Source organism: Penicillium verrucosum (genome assembly GCF_028828655.1).
Source record: "Penicillium verrucosum strain IBT 35672 chromosome Unknown utg000003l_segment0_segment0, whole genome shotgun sequence".
NCBI classification, from domain to species: domain Eukaryota; kingdom Fungi; phylum Ascomycota; class Eurotiomycetes; order Eurotiales; family Aspergillaceae; genus Penicillium; species Penicillium verrucosum.
The window spans coordinates 48,888-69,373 of record NW_026643212.1 but is presented as its reverse complement, the minus strand read 5'-3'; the positions used below and the strand labels follow the sequence as shown (position 1 = coordinate 69,373).

The 20,486-nt window shown below is 47.2% G+C and overlaps 8 protein-coding genes across 8 annotated transcripts; 2 read left to right on the top strand and 6 right to left on the bottom strand.

Moving 5' to 3' along the window:
* Nucleotides 1-1,560: 1,560 nt before the first annotated feature.
* Nucleotides 1,561-2,890, top strand: N7516_007819 (uncharacterized protein; the record flags this gene model as incomplete). Its single annotated transcript, XM_057220539.1, has 3 exons — nt 1,561-1,854; nt 1,936-2,070; nt 2,129-2,890. The coding sequence occupies 3 exons, from the start codon at nt 1,561-1,563 to the stop codon at nt 2,888-2,890; spliced, it is 1,191 nt and encodes a 396-aa protein (XP_057070811.1).
* A 494-nt stretch (nt 2,891-3,384) lies between these two features.
* ugd1 (UDP-glucose dehydrogenase) lies at nt 3,385-5,452 on the bottom strand (the record flags this gene model as incomplete). Its single annotated transcript, XM_057220538.1, has 3 exons — nt 3,385-4,599; nt 4,658-5,175; nt 5,230-5,452. 3 exons carry the CDS (start codon nt 5,450-5,452, stop codon nt 3,385-3,387), a joined length of 1,956 nt encoding a protein of 651 aa, XP_057070810.1.
* Nucleotides 5,453-6,804: 1,352 nt separating this feature from the next.
* Nucleotides 6,805-8,611, bottom strand: N7516_007817 (MDR family MFS transporter; the record flags this gene model as incomplete). Its single annotated transcript, XM_057220537.1, has 4 exons — nt 6,805-7,452; nt 7,503-7,929; nt 7,980-8,359; nt 8,414-8,611. The coding sequence occupies 4 exons, from the start codon at nt 8,609-8,611 to the stop codon at nt 6,805-6,807; spliced, it is 1,653 nt and encodes a 550-aa protein (XP_057070809.1).
* A 964-nt stretch (nt 8,612-9,575) lies between these two features.
* Nucleotides 9,576-11,390, bottom strand: N7516_007816 (sugar porter family MFS transporter; the record flags this gene model as incomplete). The annotated part of the gene is made up of 6 exons (XM_057220536.1): nt 9,576-9,950; nt 10,004-10,294; nt 10,357-11,070; nt 11,127-11,202; nt 11,262-11,313; nt 11,366-11,390. 6 exons carry the CDS (start codon nt 11,388-11,390, stop codon nt 9,576-9,578), a joined length of 1,533 nt encoding a protein of 510 aa, XP_057070808.1.
* Nucleotides 11,391-12,771: 1,381 nt separating this feature from the next.
* Nucleotides 12,772-13,066, bottom strand: N7516_007815 (uncharacterized protein; the record flags this gene model as incomplete). Its single annotated transcript, XM_057220535.1, has 2 exons — nt 12,772-12,783; nt 12,836-13,066. The coding sequence occupies 2 exons, from the start codon at nt 13,064-13,066 to the stop codon at nt 12,772-12,774; spliced, it is 243 nt and encodes an 80-aa protein (XP_057070807.1).
* Nucleotides 13,067-13,283: 217 nt separating this feature from the next.
* Nucleotides 13,284-15,538, bottom strand: N7516_007814 (uncharacterized protein; the record flags this gene model as incomplete). The annotated part of the gene is made up of 5 exons (XM_057220534.1): nt 13,284-13,637; nt 13,676-13,963; nt 14,019-14,685; nt 14,741-15,114; nt 15,173-15,538. The coding sequence occupies 5 exons, from the start codon at nt 15,536-15,538 to the stop codon at nt 13,284-13,286; spliced, it is 2,049 nt and encodes a 682-aa protein (XP_057070806.1).
* Nucleotides 15,539-16,286: 748 nt separating this feature from the next.
* Nucleotides 16,287-17,886, bottom strand: N7516_007813 (MFS transporter; the record flags this gene model as incomplete). The annotated part of the gene is made up of 4 exons (XM_057220533.1): nt 16,287-16,655; nt 16,717-17,076; nt 17,135-17,536; nt 17,674-17,886. The coding sequence occupies 4 exons, from the start codon at nt 17,884-17,886 to the stop codon at nt 16,287-16,289; spliced, it is 1,344 nt and encodes a 447-aa protein (XP_057070805.1).
* A 1,292-nt stretch (nt 17,887-19,178) lies between these two features.
* Nucleotides 19,179-20,294, top strand: N7516_007812 (uncharacterized protein; the record flags this gene model as incomplete). The annotated part of the gene is made up of 3 exons (XM_057220532.1): nt 19,179-19,491; nt 19,539-19,712; nt 19,762-20,294. The coding sequence occupies 3 exons, from the start codon at nt 19,179-19,181 to the stop codon at nt 20,292-20,294; spliced, it is 1,020 nt and encodes a 339-aa protein (XP_057070804.1).
* Between the last annotated feature and the right edge of the window lie 192 nt (nt 20,295-20,486).

Genomic DNA, 20,486 nt, shown 5'->3' with positions numbered 1-20,486 from the left:
AGGTTCTTTCAGGATGTCGGGTCGGATATCTTGAGCCATTTGCAGTTTACTCAAAAGGAAGGAGCTCGGCCTTCAATATTGACGCCACCATCGTTCAGTGCACGCAGGAATCATGACCCCAGCGGGCGACAATCAGTATCGTGCATTGCGGGGGTGGTGCCAAAAGAGAACACCAAGAACCCGTCCACCATACACCTTGGCATACACACTTCTAAGATCAGTCCATTAGTCTGTTATTTGCTTATCGGGAAATGAATCTAATAGTTAATATGATTCAGGTTGGACTAAGCTGGTGTTATCTTGGGCTTTCCCACCTACGACCTTGGTCTCTCTATCCATCTGGGCATCAGCTCACTTCCCATCGATGCGGTGCTTAATAAAAAGTTGTGGATGAAAAGGATAATCATGATGATTACACAGCTAACCGAAAGGCCATCGGTGTCAAAGAAAGCACGTTCCTACCGGGTCCCTCAATATCTCCGAGAGACAAAGAACGACAGTTTCCATCGAGCTCGGACCAACGAAATTATCTTGAATCTGGATAAAACGAGGATACTTCGGTAACTGCAAATTCCCTCCATATGTTCATTTGGTCAAGTCCATCATGCGCCCACGAGTGTGGCGATTGCTCACTCTTTCAAGTGATGGCACCTCAGATGCGCCATGTCTATCACCGTTGTTGAGTGGCGTACACCTGCTTTGTGATAGGCTCACAATTGTTTCTGTGAAAATTTTGCTATGCAGTATCCAGAAAAGAATCGTGGGAGTCTACCCAGAAGGGGCACGTACGGCGGACGATTTGGGCCAAATTCTGATTGAGAATGTAGGGGCCAAGAAGAGAGGAAGGAGAGAGTTGATTTCTATGATGGACCAGGGGTTGGTACCTGAGGCATCAATATGGAGCCTAAGGCCACTACAACAAATTCGACAAAATGGGGTTTCTGCCAGGCGGGGACATCGTGTGCTTAGTGTGGCTGTAACACATTATGATTGGCTCACTTATACGAGAACTCAGCTACTTGCCAAGCTGCCAAGGTTCGTCTCCCTCCTTACAACATAACTAACCAACTAGTTATGTACTCTGTACTCGACTTTGAAGGGCTTGGCTAGGCTGAGACAACGAACCGATGACGTTGCATTTCCCCATCGCGCCATCTCTCCCATTTCGGGATGATTCTATCTCAATATTCCATTCCTCCACCTTATACCCGACCAAAACGCACACACATGCCTGGGGTTCCATCTAGTCGTGGTTGCGATGCGTGTCGAAAGGTGAAGAAGAAGGTTTGGATCTTACCACGAGGCTATTTTGCTATATCTTATTAATTTAAAGATCAGTGTGATCAACTTAAACCGATATGTTCACGATGCGCACGTCTGAAAATGACATGTGTTGGGGGAGGACAGCAGCGGTATATGTTCAAGAATCAATCGCTACAAGTGACGCAAACACAGAGCGGAGCAGAAAGTCAACCAAAGCTTCGATCATCTCCCTCTGCTGGCAAGAGAGTAGTGTTTATCGGGGGACCGACACAGGTGCCTAGCACTGACACAAGTATAATGGCAGCAGCTTTTGTAGCAGCATTCCAGGTGACCGATATTCGATATGCTATGACCTACTATGGCCCTTTCCTGCGGGATATTCCACGGCGATTGGGCAACAGCACCGTCCTAGATTCAGCCGTGAGAGCTTTATCTACCGCTTATCCGTTTCTCCACACGGGCTCTTACCCACCAAATGTACTCTTTCTCTATGGACTGTCGCTGCGGGCACTGAGAGAATGCTTGAACGACCCAGCCGAGGCCCGAAGCCCCAACACTCTATGTGCTGTCTATTTGATTATCATCTGCCAGGTAAAGTTCCACTTGGCCTGACCAAGTCGAGACGTCTAACCGCCAAAAGCGATTTCCATGGGATAGGAGCTGATTTTTCAGAGTTGGCTAGGAAAACACGATGATTCACTCACTAGTCACAGCGAAGCTATAGCCCATCTCCTAAGGGCTGCTGCAGTGCATGAGTGGAACTGCACCTTTGAGATGGAGATGGTCATTACACTTTGTGTGCCTATTGTATGTTTGGATCCCGATTACCCTCGAGAAATAACTTACAAAACTCTGGGTTTGATAGATACTCGAAGGGATCGTCAACCCTCGCATTAAGATGGACTCGGAATTTTGGGAACTGACCTCAACCTTCAAACGTCGTCTATCTACCTCGCGGGACAACAATAAGCCGCAATCAACCACGGAGCTGCAACATCTCGCCATGTTTCCTAAATTCGTTCAAAATCCCGAGCCACACCTTGCCGAAATTGCAAAGACGTACATGCAACTGAGACTCGATGCACAGCAAATAAAACAACATCTTGACCAATGTGCAGCAGCTGCTCTTGGGTCTTTTTCATCCTCTGAAGTTGCGAGACATGGCCGTATCCAAGCAGCTTATGCAATTATCTCTGCGCTGGCTGTGCTATTGAACAGTCTTCTTCGAGTTTTTGATCCCTGGAACGCTTCCTTGGTGAGTGAGGCTGTCTTTCTCTGCGATGAGATCACAATCCAAGCCGAACTGGCATCTTGCTACCGGCCGATTGGTGCAGGGTATATTCCTCTATGCTTAGCTGTTGCTTGGGCGGCATCGGATAATCTCACCCAGTTGGCAAGAATAGAGGCGATACTTTCTGAATACCAGTCTGATTTTGCAGACGTGCCTTGGATGAGCCGTGCTATATGGTTAGCCTCTACCTTGGATAGACACCGCATACGAGTCATATCTGGGAAAGAGTCCCCGGAATTCCCCTTGGAGACTGTTTCACTGGCTGAGTCAGGAGGCAGTCGTCGCACCGGTACAGAAAAGGCTTCAGTGCGCGCAGAGTCTTGCTGTATTCTCTAAACTCAAAGAAACGCAAGAAGCCTTTTTTTTCTTTTTCTTTTTCTTTTTCAAAAGGAAGGAAAAATTGATCTATTGTATACTTTGTCTTTGTCGCTTCGTGTTTTTCGGTACATCCCGAAACGATGACCATCCCTTCGACTCTATGGCGATTTGGGCCTGAACGCGTCCTGAATCATATCGAATAACCAACGTTTTGGTTCTGGCATGAAAAAGACAGAATGGCCACTGAAATGAAGTAACCACCGAACAAAGTCATGCACCAAGGCTACCTATGGCAAATAATTGGAATTGTCAACGCAATCAAGAAATCAGGACCTCGGTCACTGCTATGGGCCAAGCTGGTCGCTGATCCACGTAAATGGCGGCTAAGTGGAACAATGCGAACTGTCCAATGAGTGTATGTATTATATGGTACGTCTGCTATGAGTAGGAAGATAGAGCAGAAAAGAAGAGAAAATCAAAGAGCCCATGAGAATCCGTTGTTCCCCGCACTGTCAATAGCCATCGCCAGCGGAGCCAATGCTCTCAACTCGAATACCTAACTGGCTCATCTTCCTGATCCCAATAATGCATCGCCCATCGAACAACCATTTCGGTGTTGCCATGTTATCCGCAATTCTCTTCCAGTCAACCTGCTTCTTGGGAAGGTTGTCGTTGGGTTTACCCGCAGCAAGCTCGCTGCCATTTTCTCTCTGGCAGTCTGGGCAATCTGCAGCACAATTAGGCTCGATGTGAAGTTTCTCTTGAGCGTCGGTGACATATAGTGGATTAATCACACCATCCGTCCCAGGAATTACATCTTTCTGCGAGGGTAGGTGTCCCGGTGGGAGGTATGATGAACGAGGAACGGCAACCAATTCAGTATTTCGAAACTCATCAAACTCGGTGACAATGAGTATCGCATTAGATGATGCACAGGCTTCATAGACATCTGAGTAGACTCTCACGGCGCCACCATCATCTCTGAGAGCGGGAGGCCCGTATCCGTGTAGCTGACGGATCTCACTTTCGATGACATAGGGATTGCAGCAAGGGTCAAATATTGCAACTTCTCCGGGGTTTTCATCAAGCAAAGTCTTGATTATCTCTAGGGCAGGTGCCTCTCGGGTATCCGATGTGTCCTTTTTGAAAGCATACCCCAGTAGAGTGATCTTCTTTCCCACCAGAGTATTGTTCAGGCACTTGATAACACGACTGGTAAATCGGTTGCGCTGATATTCATTCATAGTCACCACCTGGCGCCAGTATGCCCCAACTTCCTTGAGACCCAAGGACTCAGCAAGATATACAAGACTGAGGACATCCTTTTTGAAACAGCTACCCCCGAACCCAATGCCTGCGCGGAGAAATTTGTCACCAACTCGGGAGTCCATTCCAATCGACGCCGAGACCTCATTAACCTCGGCCCCTGTGACCTCACAGATTGCCGAAATACTGTTGATGCTGCTGAGTCGTTGGGCTAACATAGAGTTAGCCACGAGTTTCGCCAACTCCGATGACCAGATGTTGGTAGTGATGATGCGGGCTCGGTCAACCCAGGCAGCATAGACTCCAGCTAGTGTCTCTGCTGCGGCCTTCCCGGTTTCTGTTGTTGCAGAACCTATGATAGCTCGGTCTGGATGTAATAGGTCGTGAATTGCAGTCCCGGCCGCGAGGAACTCAGGGTTGGACAGAATCTCAAAGTGACCGCCGGGCCGACGTACAGAAATCTATAAGGATAAAAGGTGTGAGCGTGTTTTCATGGTCGGAGGGTATGGTATCACGTACCATCTCCTGGATCATCTGGGCTGTTTTGCAAGGAACTGTGGACTTCTCCACAATAATCGATCCGTTCCTTGCATGCTGCACAACATCTGCAGCGACAGCCTCAAAAGCTGTCATATCTGTTGCACTCCCTGCGCCTGATCCTCGCATTTTGGTCGGAGTGTTAACCGCAATTATGACAATATCCGACTCTCGAATACATCTTGCAACGTTGGCAGAGAAAAACAAGTTCGGCATCCGAGAGAATGTAGTTTCTCCCTGTGGTTTGTCGTGCATCTTTTGCGATTCATGCGTTTTATACGGTTCAACGACGTGTGAGATTACTCCTGCTTTAGTTGCCGTAGGTGGGGTGGGATAATGTCGGAGTCCATCTCGTGCAATCCGAACGATTTCAGCAAGCCCGGGTTCGTATATAGGTAGATGTCGAGAATTCCATCTTCGAATGCGTCGCTCGTCTTTGTCAGCAACTGTGACTCGGATATGTGGGTTTCTAAATGCAATGATGGCAGCAGTTGGACCGCCTGTTGGTGATCAGTCTGTCAGTCATAGGGGGAAATAGCATCCGCACAACGTACCGACATAGCCTGCGCCAACGCAGCATATATTTCGGATTGGCCTTGCACCAACTGAGACCTCTAGATCACTATCATCCCCCACAGTGGTTCTGGTGCTACTCGACTCTTCGTCGAGTCTATCTGTGCCGCCATTCAAACTTTGATCAGGAGTTGTCGGCACACTTGATAGTCTGGGTGAGACGATTATTTCGGAGTCAAATTCATGATCAATAGTGGATGACATAGCCTATCGAGTCGTATCTCGCTCAAAGAGAACTTTAAGTGGAATGAATGTGTGACAAGGGCAAACAAATGTATGTAAATTGCAGCAGAAGGCTTGTACCCGGATACATACCTACTTATTAGTGATTTTGACTGCTTCAGATGCCAAGGGGATTATTAAGAGAGATCTACATGGATGTCGAGATGCATCGTGCAATGTGAGATTGATTGATTGGAGAGATTGTGAAGCTAAGTTCGAAGATTATGGGATTCGACACCACCCAGGAAGATAGAATTATAGAGTTGAGTCTCACTATGAAAATGAAAAACCTAGTGAGCGAATAGGTTGTTGTAGCGCACGATGGTGTTACCGGTGACGGCATTGGCTGTAGTAAGGGTGGTGGTGCGTGTGGTGCGTGTTCCGCGCGGATCGCTGCGTCCCACGTGTCGTATTTAAATGAGGTCAGTGAACGCGATATCTGGAAGTGAAGGAATTGGTTCGATGAAGAAGGGGAAAATGAGGATCGGTGTTGAACTAAAGCCTTGACCTAAGCCTATTGTTGAAAGTCCAGGAGTATGTTCTGGGTGTTGTGAATTTGACGTCGATTTGCGGCGGCGAATTCGGTGAAGATGTTCCACGTTGACAGTGGATTAAGAGATGAGGGTTGTTGAAAAGAGACGAAAAAAGAAGAGTTCAAAAATATTTTAAAAGTCCTGGAGCAGCCTGATCTCTCACTCGAGACACATCAAAGGGGGAAGGTTTTCCAGATGCACTCAAACAAACGAAGTAAACAATACAAACAATACAAACAGGGCAAACAGGGCAAACAAAGTATATAAAGTATGATCACCCACGATTATAAGTTGAGATCAGTGGGGATTAATGAAGTTTTCGCTGTTGGGCCAAAAGTTTGAAACAGACTTGGAGAGTGGCAGGCTATTAGGGAATGCACGGAATTCAAGCCTACATATACCGAGGTCTGTATGTATGCAGAGATTAAAACCAATCACGGTTTCAAGTTTCAACAGTACGTTCGATCACATTTAGAAGCCAATGTCTAATTTAGGAAAGAAAAAGAAGGTTATTTCTAACGCCCTAGTATCATTGAACTGTATATTTATCTTCATTGGGTCGTGCTTTTTTCTTATATTAACTAACCATTCACGCAAACGTATCAACTGGCTGTATCAAGTGTGAGATTGAGATCAACCGGGAAACTCCCAAATATTATGTATGGTACTGTGATTCACCTTTCTGGCAATCTGGACATCCTTATTTACAAGAATCACGACGGAAAATGCCCATGAACAACTCAAAACCAACATAGGATACCAATCAATCAGAAAGGTCACCAACTCCTGATGTCCACTGGATCAAGCTGCACCGTCATATTTCTGCCGTCTTTTCATGGACTTCCATTGAACGAGTCCAGCACCAATAAATGAGAGTAGTGCGGCGGCAACAGACACGTAGAATGTCTGAATGATGGCAATATTGTAGGCATATAGGACGGAGGGCAGCATATCTTTGGGCACGCGTTGGGATAAATTCGCAGCTCCGGCTTTTATCAAGGCGTCTGGACTGAGGTTGGGAGCATTAGCCGCTATGCTGGCCACAAGCCGATTTTCAAAAACTGTTTGGGCTATCGAAATAAACATTGCCCCACTGAGGCTTTGTGCAAAGGTGATGATGGCAATTCCGATCGGTATATCCTGTAATGGCAGTACAGTCTGAAGTGCGTTGATCGACTGCTGGAAGCCAACTCCTGCTCCAATTCCAAGTATAACTTGGTATCCAATCCACCGCGGATGTCCGCTGTTCACTTTGAAAGTTGTACACAGTCCAGAGCCAATCGCGAGAAAAGCACTTCCAGCGAACATAAGTGGCGTATAGTATCCAACGATATTAACCATTAATCCTGCTAAAGCAGAGAATACAATCATAGCGACCACCATCGGAAGATTGTTGATTCCAGATTCTGATGCAGAAACCTCCTTGACTGCTTGAAACCAGATGGGGAGCTTGGAAACTTGTTAGCGATGAAGCCGAAAGGAGTACATTCAGAACCCACATAATATCCAAAAATGAAAAAAGAGCCCCCTAGAAAGGTAGCATGAATTACTGCCCCAAGGACATTTCGATTCTTGAGTAAACGAGGCGGTACTGTGGCGTTGTCCTGCTGCCAGACCTGGATAATGCACCACGCAAAACCGAGTACGCCAAACAGAACAAATAGGGCAATGATTCGAGTATTGCCCCAGCTGTATTTGGTGCCACCCCATTGCAGACACAGTAGAAGGGAGACCACCGCGGGGATGAATGCAAGTATACCAAGAGGATCCATTCGCTTTAGCTGCCCAACTCGGCTTATCTTGGGTTTTGGCAATGTGGAATCCTTGAAGAAGAGTAAAATGACAAGGCCAGTGAGAACACCAAAAGGTAGATTTATCCAAAAACACCATCTCCAACTGACATGATCAGTTAACAGTCCCCCTAGCCTATTGTAGAATTAGCCGCCATTCCCTGCGATTGAAATGGCAAGACTTACAGTGGTCCTGTGATCGTCGCAATTCCACTCGTGCTGCCGATAATTCCGAAATAGAGGGCACGTCGGTGAAGGGGCACACTATTTGCGAGCACAAGTAGAGCACCCGGTGACAATCCTCCCGATCCGACGCCGGCAATTGCTCGTCCAAATATCAATCCCTTCGATGTTGGTGTGATTGCACATATTAGGGACCCAAGTTCAAACAAGCCGAGAGCAATCATATATGTCCACTTTGTCGAATAATATGTGTATATCTTGCCAAATGGTAGAGTGACGGCACATGTGGTTAAAAGGTAAGCACTGGCATACCAAGATAAGTCGCCTAGTGAGTTGAATTGTTCAGTAATCTTGGGAACCGCGGTGGAGAGGATTGTGTTGTCCTGGTAAATCGTCCACATCAGCTCATGAAATCGTAACAAGAACGTGAAACTTACCAAGGCAATACAAAAAGATTGAAAGCAGAGTCCTATCAAAATTGGAGCAAGCTTTGAACTCGGTGGATAGACTTGCTTTTCTTCATTATCATCATCATCATCATCACTATTTTCAGTTCCAGCCTCTTTCAATGGGATGTCATCTCGATTTGTGTTATCTTGATCCCTGAAGTCATTCATGCTAGAACCATCTGCCATGAAACTTCAAGTTTGAATTCCGTAGTTGATAGATAGTGAGAACTCATAAAAATGCCTTTTGTCGAAGGGTGTGTGAAATAGGCAAGGTAGAAATCAGCACATTAACTCTGAGTGTGGACGTACAGTACTTTCCTTGTAGGACATCTATGGGACCTACATTACTACAGCCGGATGTAACCCGATAAACTATGCAAGGGGGTTATATCTTGATTTATTCTCGGGCTTTTTCACTTTCACATCACATTCCTTGCTACGTTGATTGGTATGTAGTATCTTTTCTCTTGACAAGATGACAAGGTGCTAAGATATTCTATAGATCCAAAGCAACATCTATATCTTTGCCCAAAGAATTATCTCACGCTCTGAAAATTTAAATTGTTCGACTGGAAAGTCAATCTCATGACAAGGTTGTGTTATTTGATCACGGTTCGTTACTCGAGGTCGATCACTTTCGGCGTGATGAATCTCGAAACCCTACATTCCAACACTGACCCTATGATTGTTGGTCAATTGATAGCTTAGAAGCCTACCTAATATTCTAGTGCTCTCCCAAACAAGATTGAAAGTACAGAGAGTCGATCCTTGTACTCCGTCAATGGTAATTCACCCTGGGGCTATACACAGTTTATCTTTTTCGATTTTCTTTTCGAGATACTCATACGGTCAACTTGATTCAGACGTATCGTTTCTACATAATCAAGGTTTCTATGAACATACCCATCAAATCAATGTGCCACCTCTGTATAACCGACTGACTCGCACAAAGCATTGTGTGTGAAAAGGTGTCCCTGGGTATTGCTCATGTTATCTCCACCTTATACGACATCACACAACATCTCTAACGTCAATATATTGTCCATTGAATATAATAATTGTACAACAAGATATGATTATCAAATGTCTCAGTTCGGGGTTCGGGTATTCGTAAAAATCATATATTTCTGGCCGACTGTGTTGCGGTGATTTAGACCACTTCTTCATGCGTTGCACTGGTATCCGTCTTGGCACCAACCTCCTTGCGACGTTCAATCTGTTCCCCGAAAAGATCTCCGATCTCGTGAGTGCGCCATGGCTTGATATCGGTCTCGAAGACTAGGTCGATCTCCTCAAGAGACCGGCCCACAGTCTCAGGATATGTGAAGAACACATGGAAAGTCATCACAGCGCAGAACACCCCGAAAATAATATAGGTCTTCCACTGAATATTGTGGAAGGCCGGTGCCACAAAGTAAGCCAGAGCAAAATTGAAAATCCAGTTGGTGGCGGCCGACAAGCCGACGCCCTTCGCTCGATACTTAAGGGGGAAAACCTCGGCGGCATAAATCCATGCAGTAGGAGCCTAAAAATGTTAGACGATGTTTCGTATACAAACATAATTGAATTATAGCATACCCAAGTCAGGCCGTAGATGCCAGTGAAGATGTATGAAAAGGCGATGACTGTCATTCCTGCACTGCCCTTGATCTCCCATGTCAAATTGGCATTCCCATTGACATTTGGAACTGGGTTGCCTTTACTGGCCATGACACCAGCAATGATGAAGTGCACAACCATGCAGGTGACGGATCCGACAAGGAGTAGGTTTCGTCGCCCAACGCGATCAATGAAGGGAAGCATACAGCCTGTAGTCACCAAGAAGATGACATACTGGATAGCGGAGGACCACAGCGTTGTGTTCCCAGTCTGTATTTGATGGTCAGCATAACCGCTCCAGCTTCCTTCGTTTTGTTTGAGGAGGAACTTACCATGCCAGCCATTTCGAAAATGTAAACCACATAATACATGGCAACGTTACCGCCCAGAAGTTGCTGCCACATTTGAACACCCATTCCGCACATCGTGCGCTTCCAAACACGAGGTCCAAACAACGCCAGGAATGAGACATCTTGGGATTCATGCGCCACACGCACGGCCTCTTGGACTTCTTCGAATTCTACCTGTACAACTGGGTCATGGCGATCACCATTGGCGTGAATGATTGCCAGTGTGTCCAATGCTTCTTCCCAACGTTCCTGCGAGGCAAGCCAGCGAGGGGATTCGGGGAAGAAGAACAAAGCGATGAACAGGATGAGGCCTGGCACGGCCTGTACACCCCAGCAAATCCGAAACGCAGCCGTTCCAGATACGCCAACCACGCAGCCATACGCAATGAGGTACATGATCAAAATACCCCATTCGATTGCCCATTGCTGAATGCCCACCACGCGACCACGGATACGAGCGGGCGCTAGTTCAGATAAATAGACGCATGTTTGCGAGGAGGTCACACCAACTGCAAGTCCACTGACAACACGTCCGGCGACCAAATGTGTTACATTTTGTGCACTGCATTGGACCATGGCACCGACGATCCAAACAAGAGAGGCAATCATTAATGCATAGCGACGACCAAGGATATCCGACAACCAACCGGCTGCAATTGAACCGGCGAAGGAACCGGCGGACATCGATGCTGTAATCTAGTGTGGAATGTTAGCACATGAATTAAAAAATGGAGACTAGAGATCCATCGTACTCCACCTTGGAGGTTAGAGTCTGGCGACCCGAAGTAATCTGTATATGTATCAACGCCAATCCAGGCGCTCATTGAGCTATATATTATGTTATTCCATGTTATCATATCAGGGAAATCATGTAGAATGGTGCATACCTCACATCGAAGCCGAAAAGAGCGCCTCCAATAGTACCAAAGGCGGCAAGAACTGTGGAATATGAGCATCATACGAAAACATTGAAAAGCCAGACCACACATACCGTAAATGTTCGTTATAGTATACATGGTTGAATTGGACTGTGAAGGTAGTCAATCGAAGCCTTGGGCTTGCGGGGAGGCGTTTTTATAAGTAAAGTAGTAGCCGATTGACAGGTCAATGCACGATTCGGCACGGTCGACTCGGACTACGCGACATTGCATGATAGGATTCCGGGACGGGGCATTTACTTTGGAACGGGAAAGGATAGACGGAGATGAATTGCGGAGGAGTGAGGAGAAACCCGGGGCATAAAAGACGGGGTTGGTGGAAACTGGGGGTCATGGGGTCATTGGGCGGGCCTGTAGTTTATTGAAGAACCAGTCGGGGCATTCGATGTGGCCCTTATTAGCCATCCTATTAACCATCTTATTAACCGAGATGTTATTTATCCGCGTCAATATCGGTTTTAGGGTTTTATGTGACTCCCAGCCCAATCCCCCACACGGATAATTGAGTGCATTCTGGCTATTATCAGTTATACCTTCTTTCTACCGACACTCCAAGAGCGAGGCCGTTTCTCGCAACAGATCGGCATACCGACGTCATGCCCCCGGACAATTGATGGTAATTAATTCAGGTTATGTTGTAGTTATATCGACGAGGGTAAGTTTTCATTCACAAATGTCATTTTGTCGGCCCATTTCTTGTACTATCTCCCGAACACGCCCAATAAGATCTTCCTCTAAAAATGTTTTCTTTGCTTGTACCGTGAAAATGCTCGTTATATCGACTTGTCGAATATGTCACTATCTGTGAGATGGCGGCGCTCTGGTGGAATCGTATTGCAGCATCACGAAGCTTTTCGCATCGGAAGGGCTTTAATCTGAATCAAAGAGCCTAGGCGAGCTCATCCTATATATCATACGTATTTCCGACAAAGGTCGGGTAAATTATATTCGCAGGGCTGAATTCGGATGATTGCCTTTTCGATGCTCAATCATCTGGGTTGTCCCCTCCTCTTTGGTTTTTTTTTTCTTTTCTTCTATTTCGCTGATTGAAGTTGATTTCATTTCTTTCATCTTTCGGTGGTGTCTCACTGACGCCTAGGATCGTCCTGGTAAACGAAACTATTGACTAGGTTGTATAGTATAAATTCACCAAGAAGGTCTTCGAACTGCCATGATATCTTCTACCTAATACATACACCCCTATCTCTCAGCCGTCGACAAATTTAGGTTCCACCCTCAGATACCACATTGCCATCATCCCATAGGATATGTCTTATGCTTGTTGTGGAATGTGGAAGCACGGGCTACGCCCAGACTGTGTCTCAATGCGCTGATTTTGCCAGTTCCCAAGATCTGTATTTGTCGAGCGCTTGTTCATCGACTATTGCACGGTCGACTTGAAATGAATGCTCTATGGGTCTGAGTTCGGATATGGGTTGTCCTACACAACCTGCAAATTCTATTCCAGTCTCTAGGAACAGAGGACAATCGAACTCTGGTTAGAATATCCTTTGCCAACCAACCATGTGAACGTGGAATGCCGGTACACCGGGTCCATGGACATTCAGGAATTGGCACGTGAATCCTCGGGATAGGTTCTTCAGCATGGAAATTCTGATCTGGATACCCATAGCCGACTGGGGGTCCTCGAGGTGGCACCATTCCACCGCGACCTCCACGGCCAAGCATCGGCCCCACGTATCCACCCCGGGAGCCGGGAGGAGGAGGTCCCATGTAAGGTCCTCCGCGTCCATCTCGGGGGGATACCCCATTCAAGTACGATCACTACCTAGACGAATTGCAAAAATTCGTTAGAGAACAAGGTGAGCCAATAGACTAGGTATCTAACACAATCATTGACCATTCTATGAGATCTAGGTATAACTATAGTCTTCTCTCTATGGTCTATTCCTCAAACTGGAAAGACATCAAAAATTATATCGGAACACGTGTATCGCAGAACCAAAAAGTTTACAGCTTGCTCTTGGCCGGCTCATTCTTGAGCAATGCCGAACTCCACGGGTAAGGGTCGAACACCAAGTCGTTAACAGGGTTCTCCTCGCTTGCCCGGCGGAACAGATCCTCGTACACCTTACCGTCATAGCGACCCAGGCTGCTGTCCAGCTGCCAGTCCGGAATCGCCCAGGCATCGACCAATCGGACAGCGTGCGGGCGGATCTCATCGAGCAGTTTTAGTACCGCAGTAGTCCGAGTCAGTGTGATTTGTCGCACAGTGACCGCACCGGAAGAGAAGAACTCAGCCGCTTCGCGCTCCAAGGTATGCAGCGAGAAGAGTCGGAATAATTGGTGCATGAGGCCCTTGGTCTCTGGATCCAAGGCCGCTGAGATTTGGGGGAGGAAACCGCCTCGTAGAAGTTCTTCACCATCAGGTACTGAGAGTGAGCCGTGGACAAGCGCCAGAAGTCAACCAAGAGGCTGTTCCAGGAGCGCTGCTCAGCATCCCGATGCTTCAGGGCCTCAAAAGTCAGATGGGCCGTGCGCCATGCAAAGGCAGCAACAATGTCCTTATCTTCATCGAGCACATCGAATGAAGCTCCCTTGTCGCGTCGGTCAAGGTATGACTGGAGGATCTGGCTAGTGTCGTTACCAGCCGGCTTGCCAGCCAGGACGGCACGGGCAGATTTAAGAAGCTGTTGATATTGTCAGTCTCAGGTTGATAGAATGGAAGAAAGAACGGGGACGTACGTAACGTGCAACTTGCTGGGTCAACATATAGTTGTCACCTTCCCAGGTCAGTGTGGGCAGATAGTCCGCATATGCCGGTCCAATGCCGCTGTAGCTGCTGTATCCATGGCCACCACATGCGCGACGGCAGACCTCCAGACCCTCACCAGCAGTGGTACTGGCCAGAGCCTTGAGACCACAGGAGGTGGCATGTAGATCTGCCAGAAGATTTGCACCGGCGCGAAGCTGCTCGGGTCCAGCGCCCCGCGACTCCTGGTCCGGCGAACTGGCTGCTTTCATGCGGCTTTGATTCTCCTCATACAGACGCATCATGCCTCGACCAGTGAAATGAAGGGCATACATGGATGCCAAAAGCGGGAGCAAGCGCACTTGGACCATCTTATAATTCAGTACTTGGGTCTCACCCGCGTGTGGATCCGCATCACGATCCTGGAATTGCCTCCGAACTGCACAGTACCGGGTCGCAATAGTGACACCGCGAGCCAGAACACCGCCGGCATCGAGAACAATATTGGCGCGCACCCAAGTCATAGTACCAAAGACAAGAGACGGCATAGCAGGCTTAGCATAGTGGTTCGTCTCTTTGTCGACCTGACAGAAGCGGGCTAGCATGTTGACATGGGGTATCTTGACGTTGTTGAACAGCAGGAAACCATTATCCATCGTGCTAAAGTAGTCATTCATTAGTTCTAGTGCCAGCCAAATAGTGAGAACGGACTTACTTGTAACCAAACTTGGGACCAATATCACCCACATATACATTATCCAATGGCTGATGGGTTTCGAGGTCACGGACCTGCACAACGAACGGGTGTGGACCGTAGTTCTTGCCATCAATAAACAGCTGGGCCATAACCACAGCGTGATTGGCCGTGCGACCGAGGGATCCGATCCACCACTTCGAAGCAGTCAATGTTGGGGAGTTGATGGTGAATGTCTTATCGTTGGAGTTCCAGGTGGCGGTGGTTTCCAAACCGCGCACGTTCGATCCGTGACCCAATTCTGTTTGCGCATAGCAACCGATGATCTCGTATTTTTCTGCACGTTCAAGGAACAGTTTGTGCTGCTCGGGGGTGCCTTGTTCCCGGAGAGTCACCTAGATAGCGATCGAAACGGTCAGTTGGATTCCTTGGCGGAGGATGCAGTCTACCTACCAGGAACATGCTGGCGTGTAAACCATATGGAGTAGGTTCACCGATCAAGTCATTGGCCGCATGGAGCTCTGTCATTGACCATTTGTGCTCTTCTGCAAGCTGCTGGAGGCGTTTGGCCTTGCCCAGTGACCGCTGGAGCCGTTCTACACGGCCCAAAGTATGATTTTGAGACTTATCAAATACTTTTTCGGGTTGCAAAAGAGCTAGGAGGGATGCTCGTCGCTCTAGGGTTTCCTTTGTATGCAGCAGCTCGGATAATCTTTCCACGTCGACATTCGATTGAGCACGCTCCTGTTGGAGGAGCTCAGATCCTTGCGGACCCGACGGCTTCAGGGCCTTAACCCAATTAGGAGGAGGTGTTGGCATTGTGAATAACAAAGGGGGATAATATATTGGAATAGATGGAAGAGAAAGAACCTTGGAATGGGGAAAGATGGGGTTATGAACCCCATAGAGAGGGAGGAAGCTTCCAAGATTTGGAAGGGCCGAGGGTCTAAATTAGGAAACAGCCTCGGCTTAAAAAAAGCTGACTAAGTGGGAAAATGGCGGAGGGCCGGGGTACTTCGAAATTTGGAAATTTCGAATTCCCGAGGTTGACTGCCTTTTACACCTTTTGAGTATACATAGGTAGATGGAGTACTCTAACTATACCATTTATTCTGTTAGAGGAGTCAGCCCTGAACATTCTATCATGTACTAATTTTGTAATGGGGAAGCGGGAAGAACGTATATTGTACATATTGTACACTTTCACGGCTTAACCAGTCCCGAAATCAGCCCCGATCATCGGGCCTGAGAAAGTGATGAGATCACCGGCGATCGGCACTAACCATCTACGTTCGGAATACATATAATCCTCGAAATTTCAAAATGACCTCGGTTTGGAGGTGTTAAACTTGCAAATTATACCTTTGGTCATGTGGTCAGGTTGTTAAGACGAAAAGTAAAGGCTCACGTGAAACAGAGTACAACATTGCAGACGGAGGATGAGCGAAAAGTCTGAGATAAAGAATCGGATCTGATAACAAAAGTTCCCGAATGATTCTCACATGTCAACATGTGAGTTCTGATTTAACTCACTAACTAGTTAACTAACTACGGAGTAGTTAACTAGTTATTCATTGTGTCTGACCTTGACCACCCGTGGCAATCCCAGCCACGTGATGAGAATGGCACCAGATAGGGCGATGATAAATGGCTGTAGCACTTTCACTCCCTTGGCTTGTGCAAGCACACCGACTGCAAAAGGGAGGATTGCCGCCCCACTACCCCCAAAGGCAGCGACAAACCCTATTGAGGTGACATGCAGGTGCCGAGGAAGAAGCTTGGTAACAATCACAACTGCCCCAGGGAAAAGGGGTCCAAGGAAGAAGCCTTGAAGAGACACTGCCACGGCTGACGCATAGAACTGGGGTACAAGCCATAAAACCAAACCAAATCCTATCGAGCACACAATATATACCTGTTGGAGATCAGTCCGGTTCTATCGCAAAAAGAAAAAAAAAAAAGAAAGAAAAAAAGAAAAGAAAACACGTGGCGCTCACCGAAATTGCGACTTTCTCGCCCACCCGGGGGGTCACGAACCCCAAAACTACCCGTCCAACTGTGATACCCAACCAGAATCCAGTGGCTGTCATACCGCTAGCAAAGGCACTACCTTGCCGAACTCGGATCATAAAAGTAACAATCCACCCTCCCAGCGCAACCTCTACTCCCACGTATCCCAGCAGGAACAATGCGCAGAGCCAGGTTACCCGGGCAGCAGGGCGCTTGAAGAGTGCATCTCTCAAGCCACCTTTTTTGGTCTCGTCAGATGAGGGTATATTGGATGTGCGGAAATCGGCGGCGGTTGATTTCCAGAAGCATGCACCAGAAACCACCAATTCGATGGCCGCACATGCAACCTGACCATTAACTCGTGGTCAATACCTGCGAGAAACCTCCCAAGGTCTAAGCACTTACCATGACATAATAAAAGTAATACCACGGCAGGCCACCCTTAGCAATCATTGACGTTGCGACCAACGGACTCATAACTGCACCAGCTCCATAGATGCCATGCAACACTCCCAGCACCTCATTTGCATTAGCCATGTTACCAATCCATGCATTCCATGCAGCATCCTCTAGGCCATTTCCCAACCCTGCAAAGATGAATGCGACCACTAGTACTGGATACGGTGGATGAATGCAGTTGATAATATAGGCAATGAGATGGCACGCTGGCCCGATAATGGCCACACCACGTTGACCGAACGTATAGTGGATGCGGTGATTGAGAAAAGCGGCGACTGTATAGCCTACTAGAGGTGACAAGAAAACGAGAGACACAACCGTGTACGATAGATGGTAGTATGATTCTAGCTGTATGCTAGATGAGATAGATGGTTGTCAATTGCGGAGTTTTCATCTTACATATGGAATTAGAGCCTGCGAATAGTCAGCATATATCCCTCAACATTGGAATCAAAATGTGCTCCTTTTGGACCCAATCAACTTACACCATAGGCTGCGTCATTCGCACCCATGACTAGGAATGACCAGAATGTTGCAAAGGTTCGATGAATATTGACGCGAGGCTGGTTCCATTTCTCCAACAACGGAAAACTTTCAGGACCCAAAGGTGAACCTGTATCTGACAGGCTATGAGGCAAAGCCTCGAGAGCGATGAGATTCGAATCGCGGGTTTTTTGAATTACACGAGTAGTTGCCATAGCGTGTGATATGATTTAATGCTTTGCGAATTCGATTTGCAAGTAGAACCCATCGACAGCAATGACAGCCCCAAAATCCATTCTTTCCTTGGCGCGGGGGTCAACCCGCATTGCCAGATTGAGATGAGGGGATGGTGACGTCCCCCACATTGCTTCGGCAGAACTTCGGGTGAGGATGATAGTTAGTCGACCTTGAACGGGTTATTAGACGCCTTTCCCAGTTTTTCTTTTGTTCGAATAATTCTTGTGCTTGTTATACTTCTGCCCTGAGACGTCATGGACCGAGGGAGATACTGGTTTGGTAGATAACCTCCATAAATCAGTGGTTGTGAAGGACGGAGTACTCTTGTGTCAAAAGCACCCCTTACTTAGAGATGAGAATTGGATTTCGACAGACGAATAACGTCCTTGATCACTTATGTTGTAGGATTCTGTCGAGTGCATTCAGCCCAATACCTTCTACGTATTGGATTCGATAATTTACGAGGAACAAAGTATTATATCCTTGATTAAACCATCCCGTATATAGTATATACTCTTTATATATATTGTGGTTTACTACCAGCACTCCATTTGAAAGACCTTCCCTTACAATACGGATTCTATGGGGGTTGTTTTTCCACCAATCGGAATATATGCATTCATATATAAGCCCACTGAAAGGCGCTGTCAACTCAGTATATTTTGACAGAAATGAGTTACAATAATCCCATCATATCCGGGTTTAATCCCGACCCATCAATTGTTCGTGTCGACAAAGACTTTTTCTTGGTCACCTCCACCTTTGAATACTTTCCCGGAGTTCCCATTTACCATAGCCAGGATTTGATTCAATGGAAGTTGATCGGTCATGCGTTGACACGTCCCAGCCAGCTTCAAATCCATACACCGGAACCGGGAGGAGGTGTCTGGGCAACTACCATTCGTTACCACAAAGGGGTTTACTATATCACTGCCGCGAGCTTTCAACGTTATCGTCCTCAACAGGATGACCGAGTTTGGCCACAGGGGTTTTATGTCAAAACAACCGATATATGGAATGAGAAGACATGGTCTGATCCAATTTATTTTGATCAAGTTGGCTTTGACCAAGATGTGAGTTTTGACCACTCCCCTAAAATAATCGCGGGAATGACAGTTGAATACAGCTTTTTGGGGATGACGATGGAACTGTATATTTATCGTCTACTTACAGAAAGATTCAGCCAACCATTGGCGCTAAGTTTAAGGATTTTGCGATTCACATATGTACTGTTGATCTGGCCACCGGGAATTCTACGTCAGTGCCTAAAATGATCCGCGAATCTTCTTCTGGTGTTGCCGAGGGGTCACATATCTTCAAACGCGGCCGTTACTGGTATCTGTTCACAGCAGAAGGCGGTACTGAAAGTGGCCATAGCGAATGGGTGAACCGCAGTGAGGTCAGTCCATTAGGACCGTGGGAGCTCGGGCCGAATAACCCGCTCTGGCGCAATGGCGTTGAAGACGAAGTGCAAAATACGGGACATGCCGATCTGGTTGAGGACACCAAAGGGCAATGGTGGGCAGTTGTTCTCGGTGTTCGTCCCTCAAGAAAAGGAGATAGGTGGGAAGACTCAGTGTTAGGTACGGAGACTCACAGTATTGGTCGGTTATTATACTAACCCTCCTAGGACGAGAGACATTTCTAGTCCCTTTGGATTGGAAAGACGACTGGCCAGTGATCAATGGAGGACAGAAAATCAGTCTCGACTCCCATGGACCTGGTCTTTATAAATTTAATACTCCGGTTTTCTGGAGAGATGAGTTTTCGGAACCGCAAATGCAAGTTGGATGGTATCGAAAAAGTGAGCCCCAAAGCATGAACCTGTCTGAGCCCACCTGACAAGAAAATAGACACGCCCTTCGTAAATGACTACTCACTTACTGAGCGCCCCAACTACCTTCGCCTCCATGGTGGACCTTATAACCTTTCAGTGCCGGCCAGTCCAACCATGCTTCTTCGCAAGCAAACCCACCTCGTCTGCAGGTGGGAGACAAGCCTCTCCTTTCAGCCGACGGTAGGTGAAACGGAGGCTGGCACTGTGGTATGGTTAAATTATTTTACGTATAGCAGTATCGGTATCAGGAAGGATAGCAAGGGCCGTTTCATTCGTTTTCGACCATCAAATGGCGATATCGTGGAGCGTAGATTGGATACAGAATCTGCTGTCACTCTCATAGTTGACTGTGGTAGCGAGTATCGATTTGGGTATCTTGAGGGGATAGAATCTGACATCCACTGGATTGGGTCAGTCTCTAATAGTGCTGCTACGGCAGTACCTCCAGTTGGGGCCAACTTTACTGGCATGATGCTGGGTCTATATGCGTTTGGAGAGCGTCAGCGATGCCTGGCCCCGGCTGATTTTTCGTATGCAGAGTTTAGATAAGTCCATAATGTTGCGGGGTTAGTTCTTCATGAGTTACATATATTTGCAAAGATGTGATAAGCACAGAACGTTGATATATCTTCCAACATTTCATGTATCTGTAAAGAATACATCCACTTGTTGCGGGAACATCATCTCTTAACTCCGTCAGTAACTCCGATCGCCAAGCAATCCGATTGGATTCTTCCTTGA